General features: G+C 45.8%; 1 protein-coding gene across 2 annotated transcripts in view; it reads left to right on the forward strand.

Annotated features, from left to right (window-relative positions):
• The window catches only part of LOC142575630 (presequence protease, mitochondrial), a 157,467-nt gene that overhangs the window by 13,215 nt on the left and 121,710 nt on the right, over positions 1-22,542 (forward strand). For both annotated transcript variants that reach the window (XM_075685150.1, XM_075685158.1), the window contains exons 5-7: positions 683-797; positions 13,215-13,311; positions 15,355-15,515. In XM_075685150.1, coding sequence (XP_075541265.1) covers positions 683-797; positions 13,215-13,311; positions 15,355-15,515 — 373 coding nt within the window. The remainder of the gene's footprint in view (positions 1-682; positions 798-13,214; positions 13,312-15,354; positions 15,516-22,542) is intronic.

Below are 22,542 nucleotides of genomic sequence, written 5' to 3' on the forward strand. Positions count from 1 at the left end.
ATCCTCGCCCTCAAGGCAGCTTGGTCTAACTGTAGGTGCAATGAACTATCTCTGGGTATTCTGAGTACTCTGCCTAGTATAGATAACGATGACTAGTGAAGCTCTCATAATGCAGCTATATGGCAGAGGTGGTCACATTGGATGGCTAGGCCAAGAGCACCTAGTAGTCATTTGGGCAAAAACTTCCTGCATGGCTAGACTTTCTTCATAATGTCTTTGGAGCCATTCGATTCTAGTGGTTGTTTATTTTCAAAATTGGGGGCCTAATGAAAAGAAAGTGGACAAGGGATAATACATAGCAGATTTTCTTACGTGCACAAGTTAAGATTGTAGCTATGTTTATTTATATATTTCAAAACATGTGCAATGAAAAGAAAGTAGACAAGGGATGCACATATATCAGGTTTTTTAATGCACACAAGTTTAAGACTACAAAATGCATGATGTTTGAAATTGTGGGTGATGCAAATGTAGATGTAAAGAATTAGGATCACTAGTGTCTTGGAATTTGTTTGCTTGTTATTCACTTTGGGGAAAAACCTAGAATTGGGACAGCAATTTTGACTAGCAGCTTTTCATAAAGATTTTCTGTAATTATTTATTTATTCGTTCTGCTTGTTTACTTATTCCACAGCTGTGGTGGGAATCATGCATCTTAAGCTTAATTTTCTTATCATTGCAGGTTGTGATGTGACTTTCTACCCTTTCTCAACACAAAACATCAAGGACTATGAGAACCTTCTGAGAGTTTATTTAGATGCTGTGTTTTTCCCACAGCTGACAAAGTTGGATTTCATGTAAGTTTGATTTGGCAATGCGGTGTCAATGCTCAATGCTTGCAAATTCTATGAGAAAATGATGTATTTAAAATCTTATTTACTTCATCTGAAAATTTGCTCAAGTACAAGTGAAGGTCACTTTGTGTCGAGATGGAAAGGCTGGGCCTAGTTGGTTGCTACAGGGGTCACATTTATATTGTCCAGGCCTTGACCTGCCTATTTTGTTTCTTTCTTTGTCTGCACACTGTCGGTAATTTGAGCTACTAATATGAATGTAAGCTGTCACTTCGTGTTTCTGTGGACATTCTATTAATAATTTCAGTTGTATTTCATAAAAAGGAAAAATTAGCGCAAAAACGAAACTCACACAAGAAAGGTAGCAGTACACTTTTGTCTCTTCATGCTCTTCATATTCGTCTCTTTTTTGTGCTTGTTTAATTTCCTTTATGAACATGTAGCAACTTGCCCAACAGCTTGTGGTGCTGTTAGTCATTGTTTTCTATTTTATTTATGCTTAGCTTTAAAGCCAAGTTGCCATTGCCTTGTGACCTATTTAATAGATGAGATCACTGTCTCAAGTACAGTTACATAATGACCAACCTCTATGTGAACCCTTTGTGAAACCTCAAAGCTGACGTCTTTGCCCACGAAAAGCTCCTTTGTCATGGTGACATTCACTGTTCTTAAGGTGGGACAGGGATCTTTAGGCTAATTGATCAGAAATTAGATTTTTGGACAATGGCATTTTCAGAATCTGCATCTAGTATTCTCTTTATCTGCCAAGTTTCTTATCTGAACGAGAAGAAAGGGGTTTAACCGAGGGGGCCCGATTTTTGTTAATCATGTCATAAGAAGCCAACAAACAAAGACACCAAGGACAACATAGAGGAAATTGCTTGTACTTACTTATTGAAATAAAGAAATTATAAATTATTGGAATTGAAAGTGGATGAAAAAACAATTTGCCGCAGGTGGGGAACACTCCCACATCTTCACATTACGCGTGCAATACTCTACCATCGCACGCGTAATGCGAAGACGGATCATTCCTCACCTACGGCAAGTTGTTTTTTTCACCCACTTTCAATTCCAATAATTTATCATTTGTTTATTTCAATTCGTAAGTACAAGCAATTCTCCCTGTGTTGTCCTTGGTGTCTTTGTTTGTTGGATTCTTATAAGTTTCTTATCAGGCATCAGCTGTAATACCAATTTTAAAACATAAGAGGCAGGTCATTTTTTGCCTATGTTCACATAAAACGGCACATATTCAGGACCCAGCTTGCATTCCAGGGCCTCACATGCCATCATCTTGGTCTATGGTCCTGGAGCCGACTAAAGTTCTTTGTGTGTGTACGTGTACATATTTCTGACTGTTTTTGATTAGATGTGACATTTGTTTGTTTTCTTTATTTTTTCAAAATACTCATTTAGTAATTTTGCACATCCAGAAAATCTGTTACTGTGATATATCAGTACCTATCGCAGATAGAAAACTAATTCTTTTTGCGGCATGAAGCTATATGTTTGGAGCACACAATGTCGGGGGCACATTTTAAAAAATTTTTGTCTTAAAGGTTTTAAAATGTTTCATTTTTGTGACCACTGCAGGTCCATGTTCAAAGCGGTGCACTTAGTGTGCTATGAAATCAAAAATAATGGCCCAATCATAAAAGTGCTTCTATCATTCTGTGCCTCATGCTTTCTAGTATTTGTTCATGTGCCATTTGCATATTTTTGTGCAGTGTTTTGTCAATTGTTCTCAAAACAAAAGGCATTATTAAAAAAATTATGAAACAATGTACCTGTAGAAAAAATAATTTTTAGAATTGGAAGAAGAAACTAAACAAGCCTGCCAACATTTATCAAACTTTGTCAAAAAAAAAAAAAGATAGCTTTCAAACCCCTGTCCCCCCTGAAAGGACACTAAAGGTGAATATTAAGTTAAGATAAAGTGATAGATTAATGCTCAAAAAATGTAAGGTGTGGATATTACTGAGGACAGAGCTTTAGTAAGTGAGAAAATGACATGGGGAAAGACAATTTGTAATTTGACAGGGACACTCCAGCACTAGCCTGATTTCGTCACATTGCCTTGTTATAATTGTCACTAGTTGTCAACTACTGGTAACAAAAAGATGATTACATTGCATTTTAACATGGAAAGAAAATGCTTCTTTTCTACTTCTGTTCATATCATCAGAAAGAACGGATTGACGTTACCCTTGACAACAGTGTGGATGGTTGGAAAGTTGCATTTTCGTGCACCTCATGCTGCCCAACCTCTCAAATTTTGGTAGTTTCAGTATCGCGTAGTGCTTCACTGGGTCTCCTAGCTCGGGAAGCTCATGCTGACTACAAGCAGCATAAAATGCCATGTCTGTGCTGTATCATTAGCTTAAATTGCCTTAATGAAGTCCAGCATCTCGAGCCAAAGTATCGTTATCGGCAGAATCAACAGTCTATGATGACAAGCCTTTGAAGATGATTAGCAGGTCACATTCATGATGGGTGCCCGCATTGTTTTGGTCTTGTTAATGCAGCTAACTACACTGTCTTGGCTCGGTTCCGGCTGCCCTTCCATGTTTTGCTAAAAAAAACTAAAATGCCAACTCTCAGGCACAGTTTTACTCACTGATGATAGAAGGGCATTTTAACACTATATTGTAACGCACAGTTGAGTGACGGTACTTTAATCAATCTACCTTGGGCGAACTTGTGCCCGACAAAGAGCTAAACGAGAGCCTCGCTAGAACGTCCACAGTCTTTTCGCAAGAGACCCGCACCTCTTCTTCTTCCCTCGTGTCCCGCGCTGATGGCACGTTGCTCCGATTGCGCGTGCCTTGCGGGCCCGTGTTGCCCGCTTCACTGCCGCTATCTTTCGCAGGTAGCAGTAAGCAGCTGGACGGACGCAGGAGGCGGCTGGCGCGTAATTTGAAATCATCTTGCGTCATTGTCCCCCTTCCAAGAGTGCATCGTCCCGATGCGCATACAGAAGGCGGTGGTTTCCAGACTTTCAGGAATTCGCAGTGTTTGTAGGCGGAAGCAACTCTCGCCTGTCGTAGTACGGTTTCATTCGGACGACATGGACGATTTCTGTTCGATGCCGCCGTCGTGATGAGGTTACTTGACCCTCTGGAGCAACTTCGTAGTTCAATGGACTGATTCGGCGCATTATCCTATACGGGCCAAAATAACGACGAAGAAGCTTCTCTGACAGGCCGCGCATCCGTACGGGAGTCCACACCCATACTTTGTCTCCAGGTGCATACTGGACGTCTCTTCGTCGCAAGTTGTATCGGTCCGCGTCAGTTTGTTGCTGCTGCTGAATGCGGTGTCGCGCCAGCTGCCGTGCTTCTTCAGCTCTTTGTGTGAAGTCGCTGACGTCATTGTCATTTTCGAAGGTCTCATCTACTGGTAGCATTGCATCTAGGGTTGTGGTGACGGTCCGGCCAAAAACGAGTTGGAAAGGTGTCATTTGAGTCGTCTCTTGCACAGCGGTATTGTACGCAAACGTGGCGTACGGTAGTATCCTGTCCCATGTTCGGTGCTCCATGTCCACGTATATTGATAACATATCCGTCAGTGTTCTGTTCAGTCGTTCAGTCAGTCCATTTGTCTGCGGATGATATGGGGTGGTTTTTCGGTGACTCGTGTGCGTCAATTTCATGATGGACTGTGTCAAATGGGCAGTAAAAATGGTTCCTCGGTCCGTGATGAGAACTTTAGGAGCGCCATGCCGTAGTACTATGTTAGTGACGAAAAAATCAGCGACTTCACTGGCCGTTCCCTTGTCAAGAGACCCTGTCTCGGCATATCGAGTTAGGTAGTCAGTTGCAACTACGATCCAACGCTTTCCCGATGACGATATGGGAAAGGGGCCAAGTAAGTCCATTCCCACTTGTGCGAATGGAGTTTCCGGTGGCTGTATCGGTTGTAGGAAGCCTGCTGGCTTGAATGGTGGTATTTTACGTCTTTGGCAGTCCCGGCAGGTTCTTACGTAGTGTTGCACGGAGTTCAATAACTTTGGCCAGTAATACTTCATGCGGATGCGTGCGAATGTTCTGCTCACTCCTAAATGTCCTGCTGATGGGTCGTCGTGGCATGCGTCCAATATCTCGAGTCGTAACTTTGAAGGTACGACGAGCAGAAAAGTCTCTGCACTATGTTCAAAATTTCTTTTGTACAGGACATTGTTTCTCAGGACGAACGACGACAAGCTGCGGACAAAAGGTCGTGGAATGTCAACAGGGTGTCCTTCTAGGTAATCAATGAGCAGGCGTAAATCCGCGTCGGATCGCTGATGCTGAGCCATTTGCGATGTTGTCACAGCTCCTAGGAACGGGCAATCGTGTTCATTTTCCCTAAGCATAGATTCCGTGTATTCAATCGGTGCACGTGACAAGCAATCAGCATCACTGTGCTTGTGACCGGACTTGTATACGACCGTTATATCGTATTCCTGCAGCCGTAGACTCCATCTAGCTAGCCGTCCAGATGGGTCTATGAGATTCGCCAGCCAGCACAATGAATGATGGTCGCTGACAGCTCGGAAGGGTCGGCCATATAAGTATGGTCTAAACTTGCTGATGGCCCATATCACCGCGAGGCATTCTTTTTCTGTGGCTGAGTAGTTCACTTCAGCCTTCGAAAGTGTTCGACTAGCATACGCAATGACTCGTTCCTCTCCGTTTTGCCACTGAATGAGAACGGCACCGAGTCCTAAATTGCTTGCGTCTGTGTGAATATCAGTTTCGGCTTCCTCGTCGAAATGAGCAAGAACTGGGTGGTTCTGAAGACGCTTTCGGAGCTCATTGAAAGCGTTCTCCTGCTCATTCAACCAGACGAAAGGCGCGTCTTCCTTTGTTAGCCGCGTTAGTGGTTCGGCGATCCTTGAAAAATTTTTGACGAAGCGTCTGTAGTAGTCGCAAAGTCCTAAGAATCGCCTAACAGCCTTTTTGTCGGTTGGTTTTGGAAATTTCTCCACGGCCGCAGTCTTCTCAGGGTCCGGGCGAATGCCTTCTGAACTGACGACATGGCCGAGGAAAAGAAGCTCGCGAAAGCCGAAATGACATTTCTGCGGTTTTATCGTCAGACCTGCTGATCTAATAGCTTTCATCACAGCCCGCAGTCGTTCCACATGCTGCTCGAAGGTGGTAGAAAAAATTACGACATCATCAAGATAAACGAGACAGGTTTGCCATTTCAGACCGGTGAGCACAGTGTCCATCATCCGCTGAAACGTGGCAGGTGCGGAACAAAGGCCGAATGGAAGCACTTTGAACTCATATAGTCCGTCTGGCGTCACAAATGCCGTCTTTTCACGATCTCGTTCGTCCACTTCTATCTGCCAGTAGCCGCTTTTGAGGTCCAGGGAGGAAAAGAATTTGGCATCTCGTAGTCTATCTAGAGTGTCATCGATTCTTGGAAGTGAGTACACATCCCGCTTTGTGACGGCGTTCAGCTTACGATAATCAATGCAGAAGCGCAAGGTCTGATCCTTTTTCTTTACAAGTACCACAGGCGACGCCCACGGACTTGCCGACGGCTGAATTACATCATCTTTCAGCATTTCCTTAACTTGACTTCCTATAGCTTCTCTCTCTTTTGGTGACACTCGGTAGGGATGCTGGCAAATAGGCCTCACTGATTCGTCGACAATTATCCGATGTTTGGCAATAGATGTCCGCCGGACTTTGGATGACATTGAAAAACATTCGGCGAACTCTCTTACGAGGGCTTCTATTTGCTCCTTCTGTCTGGGCGATAGACCTGGTTCGATGTCGATGGCTGCAAGGACAGAATCCGCATCTTGGAATTTTGATGTTGAAATCTCTGGGATGCTCAGGTCTGTAACTTGGACGAAGTTATTAAGGCTGGCAATAACGGTTCCTTTCGCGACATGTTGCACCTCATTTCCAAAATTAGTGAGGAAAACGTTGGCACATCCACCACGCAGCTGAACAAGCCCTCTTGCCACGCAGATCCCTTTTTCGAGTAGGAGACTGGTGTTGCTGTCTGCAATTCCTTCGCAGTCACTGAACGCGTCGCTTCTTACTGCGACGGCTACGCTGGATCTAGGAGGAAGCATCACGTCGTCATCGGCAATATAAAGGGCGTCGAATTTTTCTTCAGTGTTGAATGCTGCGATAGCGTGCTTTGTTGAAAAGGAAACACATGATTCCCGCAAGTTGATTACAGCGCCATTATCCTGCAAGAAGTCCATGCCAATAATCAAGTCTCTTGAGCACTCGGGAAGGACGATAAAGCTAGCGACGTACGTGAAGCCTCGTATTCCTATTCTAGCCGTGCACTTTCCAGCGGGGTCGATGAGGTGTCCTCCTGCGGTGCGAACTTGTGGCCCTTTCCATGGTGTCAGCACTTTCTTCAATTTCCTGGCAAGCTCACTACTTATTACCGAGTAATCTGCACCTGTATCCACTAACGCGTTCACTTCGTAACCGTCAACAAACACACGTAAATCGGAACCAACGTCGCTCTTGTGGCACTGGTTTCTGAGTCCCTCGTCGTCGCTCGGAGTCATCGATGGAGGTTCTTGTCTTTTCGCGTCGGCAGCGACCTTACCTCCTGAGGTCGCTGACTCTAGTTTTCCCGAAGCGGGCTCTGTGAACGGCGTCTTGGGGAGCTTGAAGACGGGCGGGGGCTCGGTGACCGATGCCTAAACGGCGCTGCTGATCGAGGTTGGTGTTGCTGGTAGGCGTATGGGGAGCTCTGACGAGTGGACAGGTATTCTTCAATTTCCGAAGGACGCTCACCATTTCGGGGGCAAGGTGCGTTCACCGGAAAACCACGAAGCCCTGCGTGGCGATAGTGACACATTCTGTACAGGTGGCCAGCCTCCCCACAGTGGTAGCAGAGGGGTATTCGGTCAGGAGTGTGCCATACATCAGCCTTCCTGAATCTTCTCTCGGGTGGCGGCAGTGTAGTTCGAGGCATCGAGCTATTCATAGAGGAAGTGGCGGCGACGTCAGCACGTGCGGGAGTTTGCCGCAGCACATCGGCATATGAGACGCTCGGTTGGCGCAGTCGTAGCGCTTGGGGCTGCGCACTGAGCTGTGGTTCTCGGACGACCTGCCTGACCTCTTCACGAACCAGGTCTGCCAGGGAAGAGGGCGTTGGAGCGTTCTGGTCAAGCCGTAGCCGCTGGAGCTCTTCTCGCACTACAGATCGCATGAGCTCTCGTATGATGTCCACGCTATTTCCAAAGACGGCTGGAACTGTGTCTACAGAAGTGATGTTCATCTCCCGGTTGTACATCCTTGATCGCTGTTGCAACGTGCTTTCCATTGTTGTCGCCTCTGCACGAAACTCAGCGACGGTGCGCGGCGGGCTCCGAACCAACCCTGCAAACAGTTCCTGTTTTACGCCGCGCATTAGGTGACGTAGTTTCTTGTCCTCGCTCATGTTCGGATCGGCTCGGCGGAATAGGCGGGACATGTCTTCTACATACATGGCCACGCTTTCGTTATTACGCTGGTTTCTTGCTTGCAGGTCAGCTTCGGCCCTCTCCCTGCGGTCGGTACTCGGGTAAGTTGCCAGCAACTCCCGTCGGAAAGCATCCCACGACACAAACGTCGCTTCGTGGTTTTCAAACCACGTTCGAGCGCTGTCCTCTAATGCGAAGTAAACATTTCGTATCTTGCGCTCTCCGTTCCATCCATTGAACTCAGCGACGCGCTCAAAGCGTTCCAGCCAGTCCTCTGCGTCTTCAAATGTGTCGCCGTGGAAAGGCTCTGGCGTCATTGGCGAGTTGACCACGATGTGAGTTGGCGTGGTTTGAGTCGTCATCTCGGTAGCGTTTCCGCTAGCAGATGCTGACGCTCCGATAGAAACCGGCAAAGGGGAAAACTCGGGGGGCTCACCACGTAGGCGACGACTGCTGCGTTGGTGAACAGGAGTCAACTCGATGGGTCCAAGTCGCCGTGAGTCCGGGCTCCTTTCTCTGGCTTGAGAAGGGCTTGAAATCATACCCAGCACCTCCACCAAATTTGTAACGCACAGTTGAGTGACGGTACTTTAATCAATCTACCTTGGGCGAACTTGTGCCCGACAAAGAGCTAGACGAGAGCCTCGCTAGAATGTCCACAGTCTTTTCGCAAGAGACCCGCACCTCTTCTTCTTCCCTCATGTCCCGTGCTGATGGCACGTTGCTCCGATTGCGCGTGCCTTGCGGGCCCGTGTTGCCCGCTTCACTGCCGCTATCTTTCGCAGGTAGCAGTAAGCAGCTGGACGGACGCAGGAGGCGGCTGGCGCGTAATTTGAAATCATCTTGCGTCAATATGTTGAATTAATATTTTACTTTAGGGTCCCATTAAGGCAAGGCTTAGGTTGTGGTCTGTCCGCAGCACTCAAAGGAACTGACCACCTCAAGTTTAATCTTACGAAACTGTAATGTGTGGGGATTTGGGGAATTCGACGTGCCATTGCGCAGGTACATTTCACTTGTTCCTGCGATCCCTACGCCTCACTGCGAACCAGTTGCCAGCGGTGGCGCTCCACTCGCGATGGTTCGCGGTGAGGGCGGAGCAACGACGTCAGGAAGTGGCCCCTGGTGGCTGCAGTCATGACGGTAGCATGTCTCTTTCTCCTTGGGACTGCGCCGGGTACCGTACATGCTTCCTCTCATCCGCCGACACCTTTGTTACTAGGACTGAGCCCACGCACGGTGCCTTTGCCTGTGCGGGGAGCGCGTACCTCGTGTTGATCCTGTCCCGACGCTAAGCCGAAAAATGGGTGCCTAGTGCTTGCGCGATATCGTACCATGCTGAGCCGCACTCATCGGAAGTCCAAGCCAAAGGAGATTGCCCGAGCTCTTGCGAGTTGGCCCATTGGTTATCACGAGAGCAAGTAGCATAGCTGCCGGGACTTTTCCTAGTGGCATGTCCCAGCTTGGGGGAGGAGCCTGTGCTCTCGCAGCGACGTGCTATAGGCACCCCTGACTGTATTTTTCGCCCTTGGTTCAGGACCCCTTTGGTTCCCCGTCGCCCCAGGAGTGGGCGTTCGTGCAGTGTCTGGTGTCACCGGATGCAGTAAACGGTATCAGCTAACTCAGGGCAATACTGTCTTCTTGCATGCGTTGCTCGGTGGCCCCTTGCGGCCTGAGCTCGCGTGCAGCGGTGCTAGGGGCTGACGGCTGACGCGGCCCAGTAGCTCGCTAAGCTCGAACCTGCGTTGGTTGGTACTCCTGTGAGACACAAAGACCCCACAGATGCCACACCAGCAGTTCCCTCGTGTGGACTATTCTGGTGTTGTGTGTATGCACTTGGCATCTGAAAGAAACTAAATGTTACACCACAAGAAACACAGTATGGCCAAGTTAACCTAGGGGTTTATTACACTCAACATCCAATGATATCTGCCACTCTGCCCATGTCTAATACTGAGCTAGAGCGAAGGCCTCCGTGCCAAGGATGAATATGCAGGATGGGTGCCACTAGCAAGTCACCGAGGGAAGAAGGCTCTTTGTGAGGGCCTCTCAAAAGAAGGGCTTTGTATGCTGTGCCACAAAAGAGAAAGGCTTCATGCGACTATGCTGTGTGCTCTGTGGTGACCAAAGGGCCGGTTTGTGAGAGAGTAAGGCAATCTCTGTTTGCATTCACCTCCAATGAGTGCGGCCCGGTGTAGTAGAACTACGCACGAGCACTAAGCTTAACATTTAGAAAGGAGCCACGCAAGATATACACGTGCTCACTGTAGGCAGAAGACTCCATAGACGAACTCAAGTGCGAGTGATCCCCAAAAGGAGTGTTGGACGTGTACGCACCTTGCATTCAGCAGGAGACGTGTCCTCTGAGTTCGCTGTCATGGCCAGGAAATGTGGGACCAGAAGAGTGAGCCTTGATTGCTATCAAAATCAAAATTAGTCCCATGGAAACTAGCTGCTGGACCTTCCACTTGAGTGACAATGTGGCTACCACCCATCATGCCACATGCTGAAATGGAAAGAGGAGCCGTGGCAAAAGTCACAGAGCACGTCTTGTTCCCCACATTGCATAGTATGCTGCTGCTCCTGGAGTACGACTGATGTGCACCTGATAACTGTACATGCCTGCTTTACATTGGAAGACTTGCAATTGTGCTTTAGTGCTATTGAGATCAAGTGCGGTACTGCTAAGCCACATATCAGCAGCACAGATGTACAAAGATATCAACATGTGTATTTTGTGAGGCACCAGCAGTTTACTTAACTTTTGGCTAAAGGAGGGCTTGTGCTGCAATGGCAAAGGAAATTTTTCATGGGCAAGCTGGAATGGAGGCCTTACCGAGGGTTCAGTTTTTATGTGTTAAATTGAACACTTGCCTTTGTGCAGAGGGCATAACACCTGTTAGAGCACAGGAGCTGCATGCTTGGGACTACGCAGGTGACACCTAGCACTAATCGTATGATTTGAAACTGGTGCGATATAAGCACGTGCGAGCGCATTCACGAGATAACTTGTCTTCTCTTGACCTGTTGGTTGATGCATCCTCCGGCACTTGCTTTCGCCGTTAATACTGCTGTCTTTGATGCCTCACTGTGTAGCAAAAGCAGAGATTACATGATTTAGCGCATGCTATGAATGTTTTGTGTATGTAAAGCTCGGAAATCTGCTATGATTTTGTCATCCTTCTGCAAACTGCTGCATCTGTGTTGGGTGCATTGTGCCTCAGATTCCTGTGCATGGCTTGGCAGTTCGTCGCCATTAGCAACACGTTTTCTGTAGAAGCAATTTCATTGTCGAAACGCCATGAACTGAAGTAATAAACACGACAGAAGTGTGAGAAGTGAGAAAATTAAAAATTTTTTTTGCCCATGTGTTGTAGGAACTTATATATGGCTTTGTTCAACTGAAGCATTTTCAATCTTAGGTGTGCAGGCAGCATTTTTCCTTAATGCCCACAAACAAATGAATGCATACATTGCTAATGGAAACCGCTCACAGGAATTCGAGGAGTGGTGCACGTGATACAGATCTGCTGGTTGGCAGAACAATGTTACAATCGTAGCCTAGTTCCAAGGTTTTCATGGATAAAATATTTTCATAAGTGTGTGCCTAATCACATTAACCGTTTCTTTGTTTGGTGGCACGGCATTGCAGACAGAAATCCTGATGGTGAAAGCAATTGCCAAAGCATGCGGTGACCAACAATGCGAGAGGAGACAAGCCATCTTGTAAATGTAGCTGCACATGCTCACATCAAGTCAGTCTTGAAGTAACTGTTATAGGTAGATGTTGCCTACATACTCGAGAGCATGCAGCTCCTGCGTTCTAAGCATCAGTCTTGCTTTCTGTACATGTTGAATGCAAATTGTGCACACAGTTCAGTTACTTAGAAGCAGGGAAAGTGAGTCAGTCAAATTTGGTGTAGTATGTTCATTGTCAATGAACAGCACGACCAAGATGCTCCTTGTGTGTCCTTTCCTTCATGTTGTTCATATTGTTATTTCATACTGAGTGAGAGGGTGCTGTGGTTTGACAGGTTGCATTTAAGGGAAAATTATTTTCATATCCAATTTAATAAATAGTATATTCTATTAGCTGTTTTTCTTTGTTTACATATTTTCATCTCACTGTCATCCCCATTCGTACATGAAAGGTTTGCCAGCCACACAGCTGACTTCTTTGATCTATGAAGAAGACAAAACATGGACCACAAAAGATGTGGGTAAAGTTATTGTATCGGCTTCCATACGGGAGCCTTGTTTACAATGCTGTTAATGTCTCAGCTCCTACATAGGAGTCTTGTTCACTGTGCTGTTGACGTTGTGAACAGAGCTCCTGTGTGGGAGCTAAAACATTAACTTTACTAAATCTTTTGTGGTTGGCGTTTTGTTTTCTTTGTTTGTCATGTCTGCCCGCCTCCCGCCCCCCAATGGGATTCCACCATACTCCTGATTTTATCCATTAATGCTTTCTTCCTTTATCAGACATAGTCAAGGGCTAAGTGTGAATCCAGCTGTGGTTGCTTAGTGGCTATGGTGTTGGGCTACTAAGCACGAGGTTGTGGGATTGAATCCCGGCCCTGGTGACTGCATTTCGATGTGGGCGAAACGTGAAAACACCAGTGTACTTAGATTTAGGTGCACGTTAAAGAACCCCAGGTGGTCCATATTTCCAGAGACCCCAACCACAGCATGCCTCGTAATTGAATCGTGGTTTTGGCACGTAAAACCCCACAATTTAATTAAACATTTTTTTTTCTTACTTTTGGCCGTTCAGCAGGCCGAGGATGCCGCTAGAGCTCAAGGGCTTCTGGCCGCCATCTACGCGGGGTTGCCCCCCCCCCCCCCCACCAATCTGCCAGCTATATAAATAAAAGTTATTTCTCTCTCTCTCTCTCTTACTGCATACGCTTTACTGAAAGGATTATGGACCACATTTTTTTTTCTCTGCAGCCAAGTAAGATTTAAAGCTTACATTATGCTCATTGCAGGCAGGAGGGATGGAGGCTTGAGCATACTGATCCCAAGGACAAATCTTCACCCATTGTCATCAAAGGAGTGGTGTACAATGAAATGAAAGGATTCTTTGTAAGTGGAGCTCTAAAGTTATACAGAATGTGTTTTAGTAATGTTCAGTAATTTTGTGGTACCAAAATGCTGCAAAGGTAATAAGAAATGCTAGAAAGTAGAGCAAGCTAAGCTCTTATATAGCTACTACATACACCGAGATGCTGCTTGCACTTGCAGACACATATTCAGTTCCATGTCTTGTAGTACTGAAGTCGGGCATGCACGTACCACAGGTTACCATGTTAATAAATGCTTAATGACCTGTTGATACAGTTTACATTTGCTTAAAAGGACACCAAAGGGAATTTCATGCTATATTCTTTCGAAATGTTTGACCCATTGTCCGTACTCCACCTTTTGCAAGCTTTACGCTCATTTCCCAAAATGCATGTTTCTAGAAAAAGTGCGCATTGTTTTAAGAAGCCTGCTTTGCCTAGAGCATGCACGTACTCTAGGCAAAATTCTCTTAAACGAGATGCCTGTGGTAGATGGTACAAACGCATTTCTGAGCATGCTTTCATGCTTTGGACGAGCACATGCTGGGGGCTGTGCACTGAACGGCATATTTTGTTATTAGTTCTTTGTAGTTTTTATTTGGTTTGTTGAGAATTGTTTCTTTAATTAAGAACAAAGTATTGCAGTGTATGTGGATCTGAACAAATACTCTAGTCCTGAGAACCTCTATTGGCTTTCTCGTCGTGGACTATATCATTGCCATAGTTTCAATGCGAAATGCTAGAAGAAATGTTTGCTTTTATTTTCTTCACTTATGACCATCTTTCTTTTTGAACAGAAGCACAGAACTTCAGAAGAGTAATTGTGCAGTCTATGCTAATTTTATGTTACATTTCGCTGTAGGTTTAAATAATAAGTTGATTAATCAGAAAATTAATCAGAAAGCCGATCACTCATTCCTACATTGAAAACATATACCAATATACAAAATATTGTTGCCACAGTTTGTACACCCCCGTCTTCTGTATACAGTCCAGTGCTGTGTGTTTGTTTGGGACTTTTGGCGTTGGAGATCACTTCAACAGCTTTATGTGAGGGAACATGAGAGTTGCCATTTCTGTCACCAACTGCCGCTCATTAACAGCCCTCTATTCCCAGTTGGCGTGCAACTGGCTGCCTTTCACCGTTGCCGCTTTTTTATGAGCAGGAACACCTGTGAGAATCGGCAGCTTGCAAGTTTCCACTTGTCAAGCGTCCAGGTCTGCTGCTAGAGAATGCCCTAAAGTTGTACTTACATCAAGCACTTGTAATTGCACGCATTACAAGTGCTTGATGCGGGTACTGAAAGAAGGTGTTTGACAAATGTATAATATTAATGGTCACATTTTTGCTTATGTCCTAGGTTCTTTCTATATGATCTGTATGAAAAGAATCGTGGTGCTGATGATAAAATGGTGACAATGATAAGGCTTGGGGGCGTGCTGCTTTGTGAACTGCGGAACCACTGTGTACTATTACTGTGGGGAAAGAAAGAATGTCACAATGCTGGTCTGTGCAGTCTGTTATTTATAATTTTTGCCAATTCTCGCTATGACAACGCCATTCTTCTTTGTGCTTGGGCCTGAATTGTTATGTAACATTGAGGAATGTATCGGGTAAACTGCATATCTAGCATGAGTGCCGCACATTTTAGTCTTGAACTAGATTTACAGGAACCAGGCTACTGTGGACTTGACTGGAGAAATGCAGCAGCAGGAACATGTACTATGTCATTATTTTTTTGTGTGTATCCAGGCATCTATGTTCAGTGGGCTTAGCAGATACTATGGTATTTGACATGAGGGTATTACCTGCTGTGACCATTTAATAAAAGTGTGCTATATAAAGCAGTTCATTTGATTTACACCATTGCCATCTTTTTAATTTTAAACGCTTCCAAAAGTTAATGCCTTGTCTTTAATTGAGCAAAAATTCTTTGTTAGTAAGCACGATTAAGATTTTTTTCAAGTTTCAATAACTTGGTGGGAGGCTACTAGTGTCTTAGTGCGCTGTATTAAAAAGCTGTTGCAGCCATGATTGTTTCATATAATTTCTTTGTCCTTGCAGTCCAACTCGAGCAATGACTTCAACCAGGCCATTGTTAACAAGCTATGCCCAAGTGGTGTGTATGGCCATGTGAGTGGTGGTCACCCGCTTTCAATCCCTGACCTCACCTGGGAGCAGCTCAAGGAATTTCATGACAAGCACTACCACCCAAGCAATGCCAGGTTTGTTTATTCCACACTAGAGCTGGCGCAGGGGTTTGGTGTAGGAGAGCTCGTGGCTGTGGTCAAGTATAAAAATGCTGTTGGTCTGCTCGAAGTAGAAATTTTGGTCCACCCCTTATTCCAACGATGGTGTAAGCTTGAAGGGCTTTTTTATTTTGGCACAATATATGCTTATTCTCTTTATGTGGCTTTTCTTGCGCGGCGGCTGCCAAGCGAGTGTGTCTAAAGCCGTTGGTGCTGGATTGAGGTTACGAGGGAAACAGCTGATACATGTACTGCTGCCGTTATTGTATGGGTTGAGCTAAGTGGGGAATCTCTGGTGCAGTGATTATGACATTTCAGAGATGTGAAAGATTTTTTGCTGGACTCTAATCCTGATCATTGTCATCATTGTTCACTTTGTACTGGTATCCATTCACTGATTGTCATCATTGCAATCAGTGCAGTGATATGGGTGGCAAGTTTTCTAGATACTTCGGCTTTTTCATGAGCTCCCACTTCCTGGAACACCACTTGTGCCTACAAAAGCTTGCTGCAGTCAACTCTGTTGATTTAGTCTTTATATAACTATGAAAATTGCTTGTCAGTCAAATCAAGTGGAAGGACACAGGAACATGTAAACTTTTCATTTCTTTATCTGCTGACATGATCAACAATTGTCAGCTGCAGTTTGCAATTCAAAATGCTTGAGCTAGAATGATTAACCATTGCTGGTTCTGATTTTTTTTAATGAAGTGAAAATTTTATATTGTGCATCTGAACAACAGAAGTCAGGGAAAAGTAAAGAAGGAAGTTCTCACTGGAGTTTTTCACATTCACCCAAAGGTTTATCATGAACCGCCAAAAACTCAGTGCATTGTGAGCAGCAGGGTGTTCTTCAAACTCCTTAATTCGCTCTCATAATTGTGTGAAATGTGGCCACAGATTATTGCAAGACCATTTTTGTGCCACCCAAGGCAGGTTGCATGCACCAGGCAGTGCACTTCAAAAATAAAACATAGAGGGCTAACCTCAGTGTGATGTGACACATGGCATTATTGAAATTTCAGGGACAGCCATATTTATCTCTGGCACAAAACCAACTAATTTTGTAATTACCATTGATGACATTCACATTTCTGAAAACAGTTCTCAGCTTGTTTCTATCAATGTCGAATATTTCTTGCAAGACATTCATACAGGAATCCTTGAACCAGCGAGGGTTAAACAGCTCCAAGAAGACAAGGTACAAGGAAAGATGAGGCATACAGAGTGCTGTGTCTTGTCTTCTTTTTGTACTATTTAATCACGCATTCCTACCAACTATCCCGACAAGCCAAATCAGCTTAAGGTAACTTGCTACACTGCATGCCAGTTTATCTAAGTGCCTGTTTAACACTGGCTGAAGAGATGTGTGAGGCAGTGTTTCTGCAGCATTGAGTCCGCTTTCTGCTGAGCTCGTACGCATTCAATGAGTACTTTTGACAGAATTGTCATGACTTAGTATTATAATTGCTGATCAGGTTGCTGCTCCAGGGTGCAATACTTCCGCTTGTTAAGGTATCACAGGTTTTTGCCTCAGTCAGTGTTGGCAAAATTGAAAGGGCCCCTCATCAGGCCGCTTTGTAAATTTTGGCTATGCATGATGATGATTTATTGGCATCCCTTTTGTTATGGGTTGGTGACTAATAGCCAGCCACCTGTACATGCTTTCATTCAAGCATTTTTGTATACATCTCCTTAATCTTTTTTCTCTTGTTCAAAACTTCTCTATCTATCTAGCAGCCACTCGACCACGCTGCTTGTTTGGGGACTGTCTAGCTATTACCAAACGGGGGAGTTAGACCACATGCTGCAGCTCAGTGTTATACGCCTGTCATCCAAGGGCCGTATTCTGAAATGTTCGCCTTCTGCCAAAGTTTCGCCCTGGCCTCGCCTCCGCCAACGGCGTGCTCTGATTGGCGATTTTAGCAAAACCGGAAAATAAACCGCGCCATCTAGTAGTTCTGGCCTACGTCATTTTAACATCATGGTGCCGATGGGTGCTCTCGACATGTATTGAATAAATGAACATGTCTTTTGGTGTCTCTTGGCATTTGGTTGGTGGTGGAGTGTAGTAGAGATAAAATAGGTGGTAGTTTATAGTAGCCTTTTTGGTGGCGTTTTACACACGTTGTTTCGCGGCGATATTTGTTGATTCGTATAAAATAAAACATTTCACTCATCCTTATTCAATTTATTTTACCGAAAGAGGCCATAACCAAATGTAGTCAGTGTGCAGAACCCGTACTGAGGCCACTACACTCGAAAACAACACACCCGAGCCGCTCTGCACTCGCCGGGCGCGATCTCTCATGTGATGTGAAGTGTTCGAGAGTTCGCGTTGGTAGTGCACGCTGACGTCACGGGTAAGCAGTCGCTTAGTTTATTGAATGTGACTTTCGCCGCGGCGAAACTTTCGTGGAAGGCGAACGTTTCAGAATACGGCCCCAGTGCGGTGAGCTTCTCCGCGGCATCTAGTGCCCAAGTGTGATCCCTGGCGTCCCTGTGGAGACTATCGGGCGTTGAATGCTGAAACTGTCCACGACAGCTATCGGCTGCCTCACATCCAAGACTTTATATCGCGCCTCGACGGCCGCGACATTTTTAGCAAAGTGGACCTGGTTAAGGCGTGCCACCAAATTCCCATCTAGATCGCCGACATACCTAAGACCACCGCCATCACGATGCCGTTTGGTTTGTTTGAGTACGTGTGAATGCCTTTTGGACTCCACAATTCAGCTCAAACCTTCCAGCGGTTCATCGCTGAGGTCGTGCAGGGCCTCTCTACTGTGTTCGCATACTTTGATAATGTCCTCATCGCCAGCCTTAAGCCGGATGATCATGATCACCATCTGCGTGCTTTGTTCCAACGTCTGCAGCAGTACGGCGTGGTTGTGAAACACCTCCAAGTGTGTTTTCGGCTCATTTGAGCTCGATTTTTTGGGCCATCACATATCATGTGAGGGTATACGCCCTCTCCTGTTCCACGTCAAGGTCACCCAGGATTATCCCAAGCCTACAACACTGCACCAGTTATGCCAATTCCTGGGGCTTGTGAATTTTTCCAGGTGCTTTATACTCCACTGTGCAGAGCTGTTTCGCCCGCTCATCGACCTCCTTTGGTCAACTGCCCGCCTGTCCTCTGCCATTTCTTGGTCATCAGAAGCCCAGGCCCTCTTTACTGCTGCCAAGCAAGCAGTTGCGAATTCCGAGCTTCTTATCCATCTGCGCAGCAACACCCATACTCAGTTGATGGTTGATGCCTCCAGCGTGGCCGTCAGAGCCGTCTTACAGCAATTCATTAACTCTGAGTGGAGACCTTTGTCTTTTTACTTTTGGAAACTACCGTATTTACGTGCATAATGATCGCACTCGCGTAATGATCACACCCTTGAATTTTGTCGTGAAAATTCGATTTTTTTTAATTTCCTGTGTAATGATCACACCCAAAACTTGCTGCAGTGATATGTCGTGTGCCAAGTCTAGCTAACAATGATCACGCTTACCATCTGTCGAATGCTAAGTGAACAACTCTTCAAGACAAACCAAGCTGTCTGCACGCACCAAACATTCATAAGCAGATGCCGCATTTCATTCCTTTCATCACTTTCTGCACTTCCATGACAAAAAAGAAGCTACAACCAAACTTGCCTTTATTATGTGTAGGCTTTAAAATGGTTGTGGTTGACAACAACAAAAAAGGCGCCTTTCGATTCTTCTCGTCTGCACTTGTGGGCACGTAACAAATCACGAGCGGCAATGATAGTAGCCATGTTTACACTGATACGTTAGAAGTGTACCCTATTCATACGCCAACGCTTGTAACACAGCCAAGATATTTGCCCACCCTTAGCGGAAACGTGCCATATTAGGATAGTAGTGAAGACAAATGCCGCAGTTTCCGCAGCATGCCCGCCGTGTGTTTCTATGTCACTGGCAGCTAAGCGCGCCCATCTGTTTCTGTCCCCTCAAAGTGGACATGGCTACGTTGTTGCCGCAAACTTGCAGGTATTAACAATATTATTTATTACTGATACGGAAGAGACTGTTTCAATGCACGTAATGTACTTGCGAGAAGAAAAAAAAAAATCGCGCACGGCTTGCTCTCTCGGCCGCCATTTTTGTTTTGGTGTACCGCACTACATACAGCGGCAGCTGCCTATTTGTTGACCTGTTGTCATCCCGCAGCAAACGCGGGATGAAAAAAATTTTTTTTTCGTTTCGCGGGAAATTTAACCCGCATAATGATCGCACCCCTGAATTTGCATAAATTTTTTTGACAAAAAAGTGTGATAATTATGCGAGTAAATATGGTACTTCCTGCTGAGACCCGCTAGTGTTTTCAGCCGAGAGCTACTAGACATCTACACTGCGGTACAGCACTTTCAGCATTTTCTGGAAGAATGCCAGTTTTACGTGCTGACCAATCATAAGCCACTGGAGTATGTTTTCCACACCAACTCATCGAAGTATGTGTCACGCGAATTCTGCCATCTTGCTTATATTTCAGAATTTGCAACCGACATTCACCACGTGAAAGGTGCCGACAACACCACTGCTGATGTCCTTTCTCGTATAGCCGCAGTTGACTCTCCATCTCCAACCGTCGACCGGGCCGCATTCTCTTCCGCATGGCAGAATGACAGTGAACTCGCTGCTTTTCGAGAGAACCCCCGTTCTCTCTGACTATGGTGCCCCATCCATGCTCACCTAAGCCCTTGTGGTGCAATGTCTCAGCAGACTTTCCCCACCCTTGTGATCTGGCTTCGCTATGTCGCACCATTTTCCACTCTCTACACGACATATGTCATCCAGGTATTTGGGCTACTCAGCACCTTCTTACACAGAGCTACGTCTGGTCCGTAATTAATGGTGCAGTGTGCTGCCAGAAAACAAAGGTCTCCCATCATACCAAGATGCCTCCCCAAGCCTTCCTTCCACCCGGCCGTTGTTTCCACCATGTTCATCTCAACATCGTGGGCCCTCTACCCGTGTCTCAAAGTTATCGTTATAAACTCGCCATGGTCGACCGTTTCACATGCTGGCTGGAGGCTGTTGCCATTCATGACATTACTGCTGAGACTATTTCCCTCGCTTTCATTTCTGCTTGGGTATCTTGCTTTGGTTGTCCTGGCACCATGACAACAGACCGTGGATGCCAATTTGAGGCCTCCCTGTTTGCTTGACTTAATCGCATTTTCAGCACCAGATATTGCCATACCACTGTGCATCACCTTTGTGTCAACAGCATGGTGGAATGCCTTCACTGACAGCTGAAGGCTACCCTGGCTACCCACCTCAATTGTGCCACCCCTGGGTTGACGCTTTCCCCCTTGTGCTCCTGGGTTTATAGGTCATCCTCCGGGCAAACCTACAGTGCTCAGCAGCAGAGCTTGCGTATGGCAGTTCTCTGTGTCTCCCCGGAGACTTCTTTACATGAACGCAGCTGCCAGCCCAGCCACAAGAATTCCCCACAATGCCTCCTGCACTGTGTTAAAGGCACACTAAAGGCAAATGCTAAGTCGACGTGGACTGTTGAAATACCATTCCAGAAACTTCACAACGCGTGTTTCATAATAAGAAAAGACTTAGTTTACGAGTGAATTGCATCTGAAGGGTCCGAATACCTTTTCCGAAATTCAAATCTCCCGTCATCCAGTCGGGGGATTGGTGACGTTGCATATGCCATCACCACTTTTTGCTGCCATTGGTGAGTAAAACGGCGTTCGACAGGCAGCGATACCGAACCAAGACGGAGCTAACGGAGTGGTGGGTTCGCCGCTGCAGCTGCTTTTTGGTCAAGTGGCGTAGATCGCTTGGGCCTCCCGCGACATCAGTGGAAGTTGAATTTTCTGCTACTTGCATTTTATGCGAGTTTCGCGAGCCAGCAAAACCAGCGCAGCACTACGCAATGACGAAACTACTGAAACGCGAAAGCATGGGTAGCGCAGAGTCGAGCAAAAATGAAACCTTTAGACTACCCGCGTCGTTATCAAGGGTTATTTAAATGAGTTCTTTTTTCTAAAGATGAAATATAACTGGACAAGTAGCATTTTATTTCGTCTTATAATACAAGGATGTTTTTTGCAACAAGTGGTTGAGTACTAGTGACAGAATTTAACTCAGGAGTGCGTTTGTCATCAGGCAAGTGCTTGAATTTCCATCAGGCAAGTGCTTGGCCCTCAGTCCGGTTTTGACTTCCAGTCTACGCGGGGGGCTCTGTGGCAACCCTCCCTTTGGCGGCGCCTGAAACCCGGATAGCGCATGCCCATATGAGAAGAAACTAAAGCAGCCATGGCTCGCTGTTCTATTCTGGTGTCAGTCGGGGTCGTCTGTCTCTTTCCTTCGCGCCTGAGGCATAAGCCTACAACCTTTTTGACCACAACCTCTAGAAGTACACGACATGCAGCAAGTGTGTGACATGCAGTTGTGTGGTAGCTGAGTGATTGGCATGTTTGGTTGTCTGTCTGCTGATGCACTACTGAAACAGTGTAATACTGCTAGCAGCAATTTTTGGAAGCTTCAAACAAGGTCCTCATCCTATGATATGGTTTGTTGTTTGGTTCACTAGCATACTTGCATGCAGACAATAGGCACACTCTCATGTGTTGACTTTCACTTTTTAGGTGTAAGTCGCAAATTGTTCTAACCTTTAATAGGAAAAAGGTGTGTAAGTCACATATGGGGATTGGGGACAAATACCTTGTGGTCCCAGTTTTCTGTGCATATTGTGGTGATGGTACTATGGTGGAACTCTATCCACTGTTTATATGTTATGAATCTGTGCACTTTTGAATGATTTTTTTAGCAGTGTTGTCTTGTCTAAGGTGCATTGTTATTTCAGAGTGGAGGAGGCTGCAGCTGTGATTAACTGATATGAAGCCAGATCTGCACTGTTAGCTACAGGGGCTAGCTTATTCTGAACTTAGACTGTTGTGCCACATTGTTGCGAGTGGTAAACTAATATTATCTTGAACAATCAAATAGCTGAAGCGTGATTTCCTTT

Source organism: Dermacentor variabilis, chromosome 1 (genome assembly GCF_050947875.1).
Source record: "Dermacentor variabilis isolate Ectoservices chromosome 1, ASM5094787v1, whole genome shotgun sequence".
Classification (NCBI taxonomy): Eukaryota; Metazoa; Arthropoda; class Arachnida; order Ixodida; family Ixodidae; genus Dermacentor; species Dermacentor variabilis.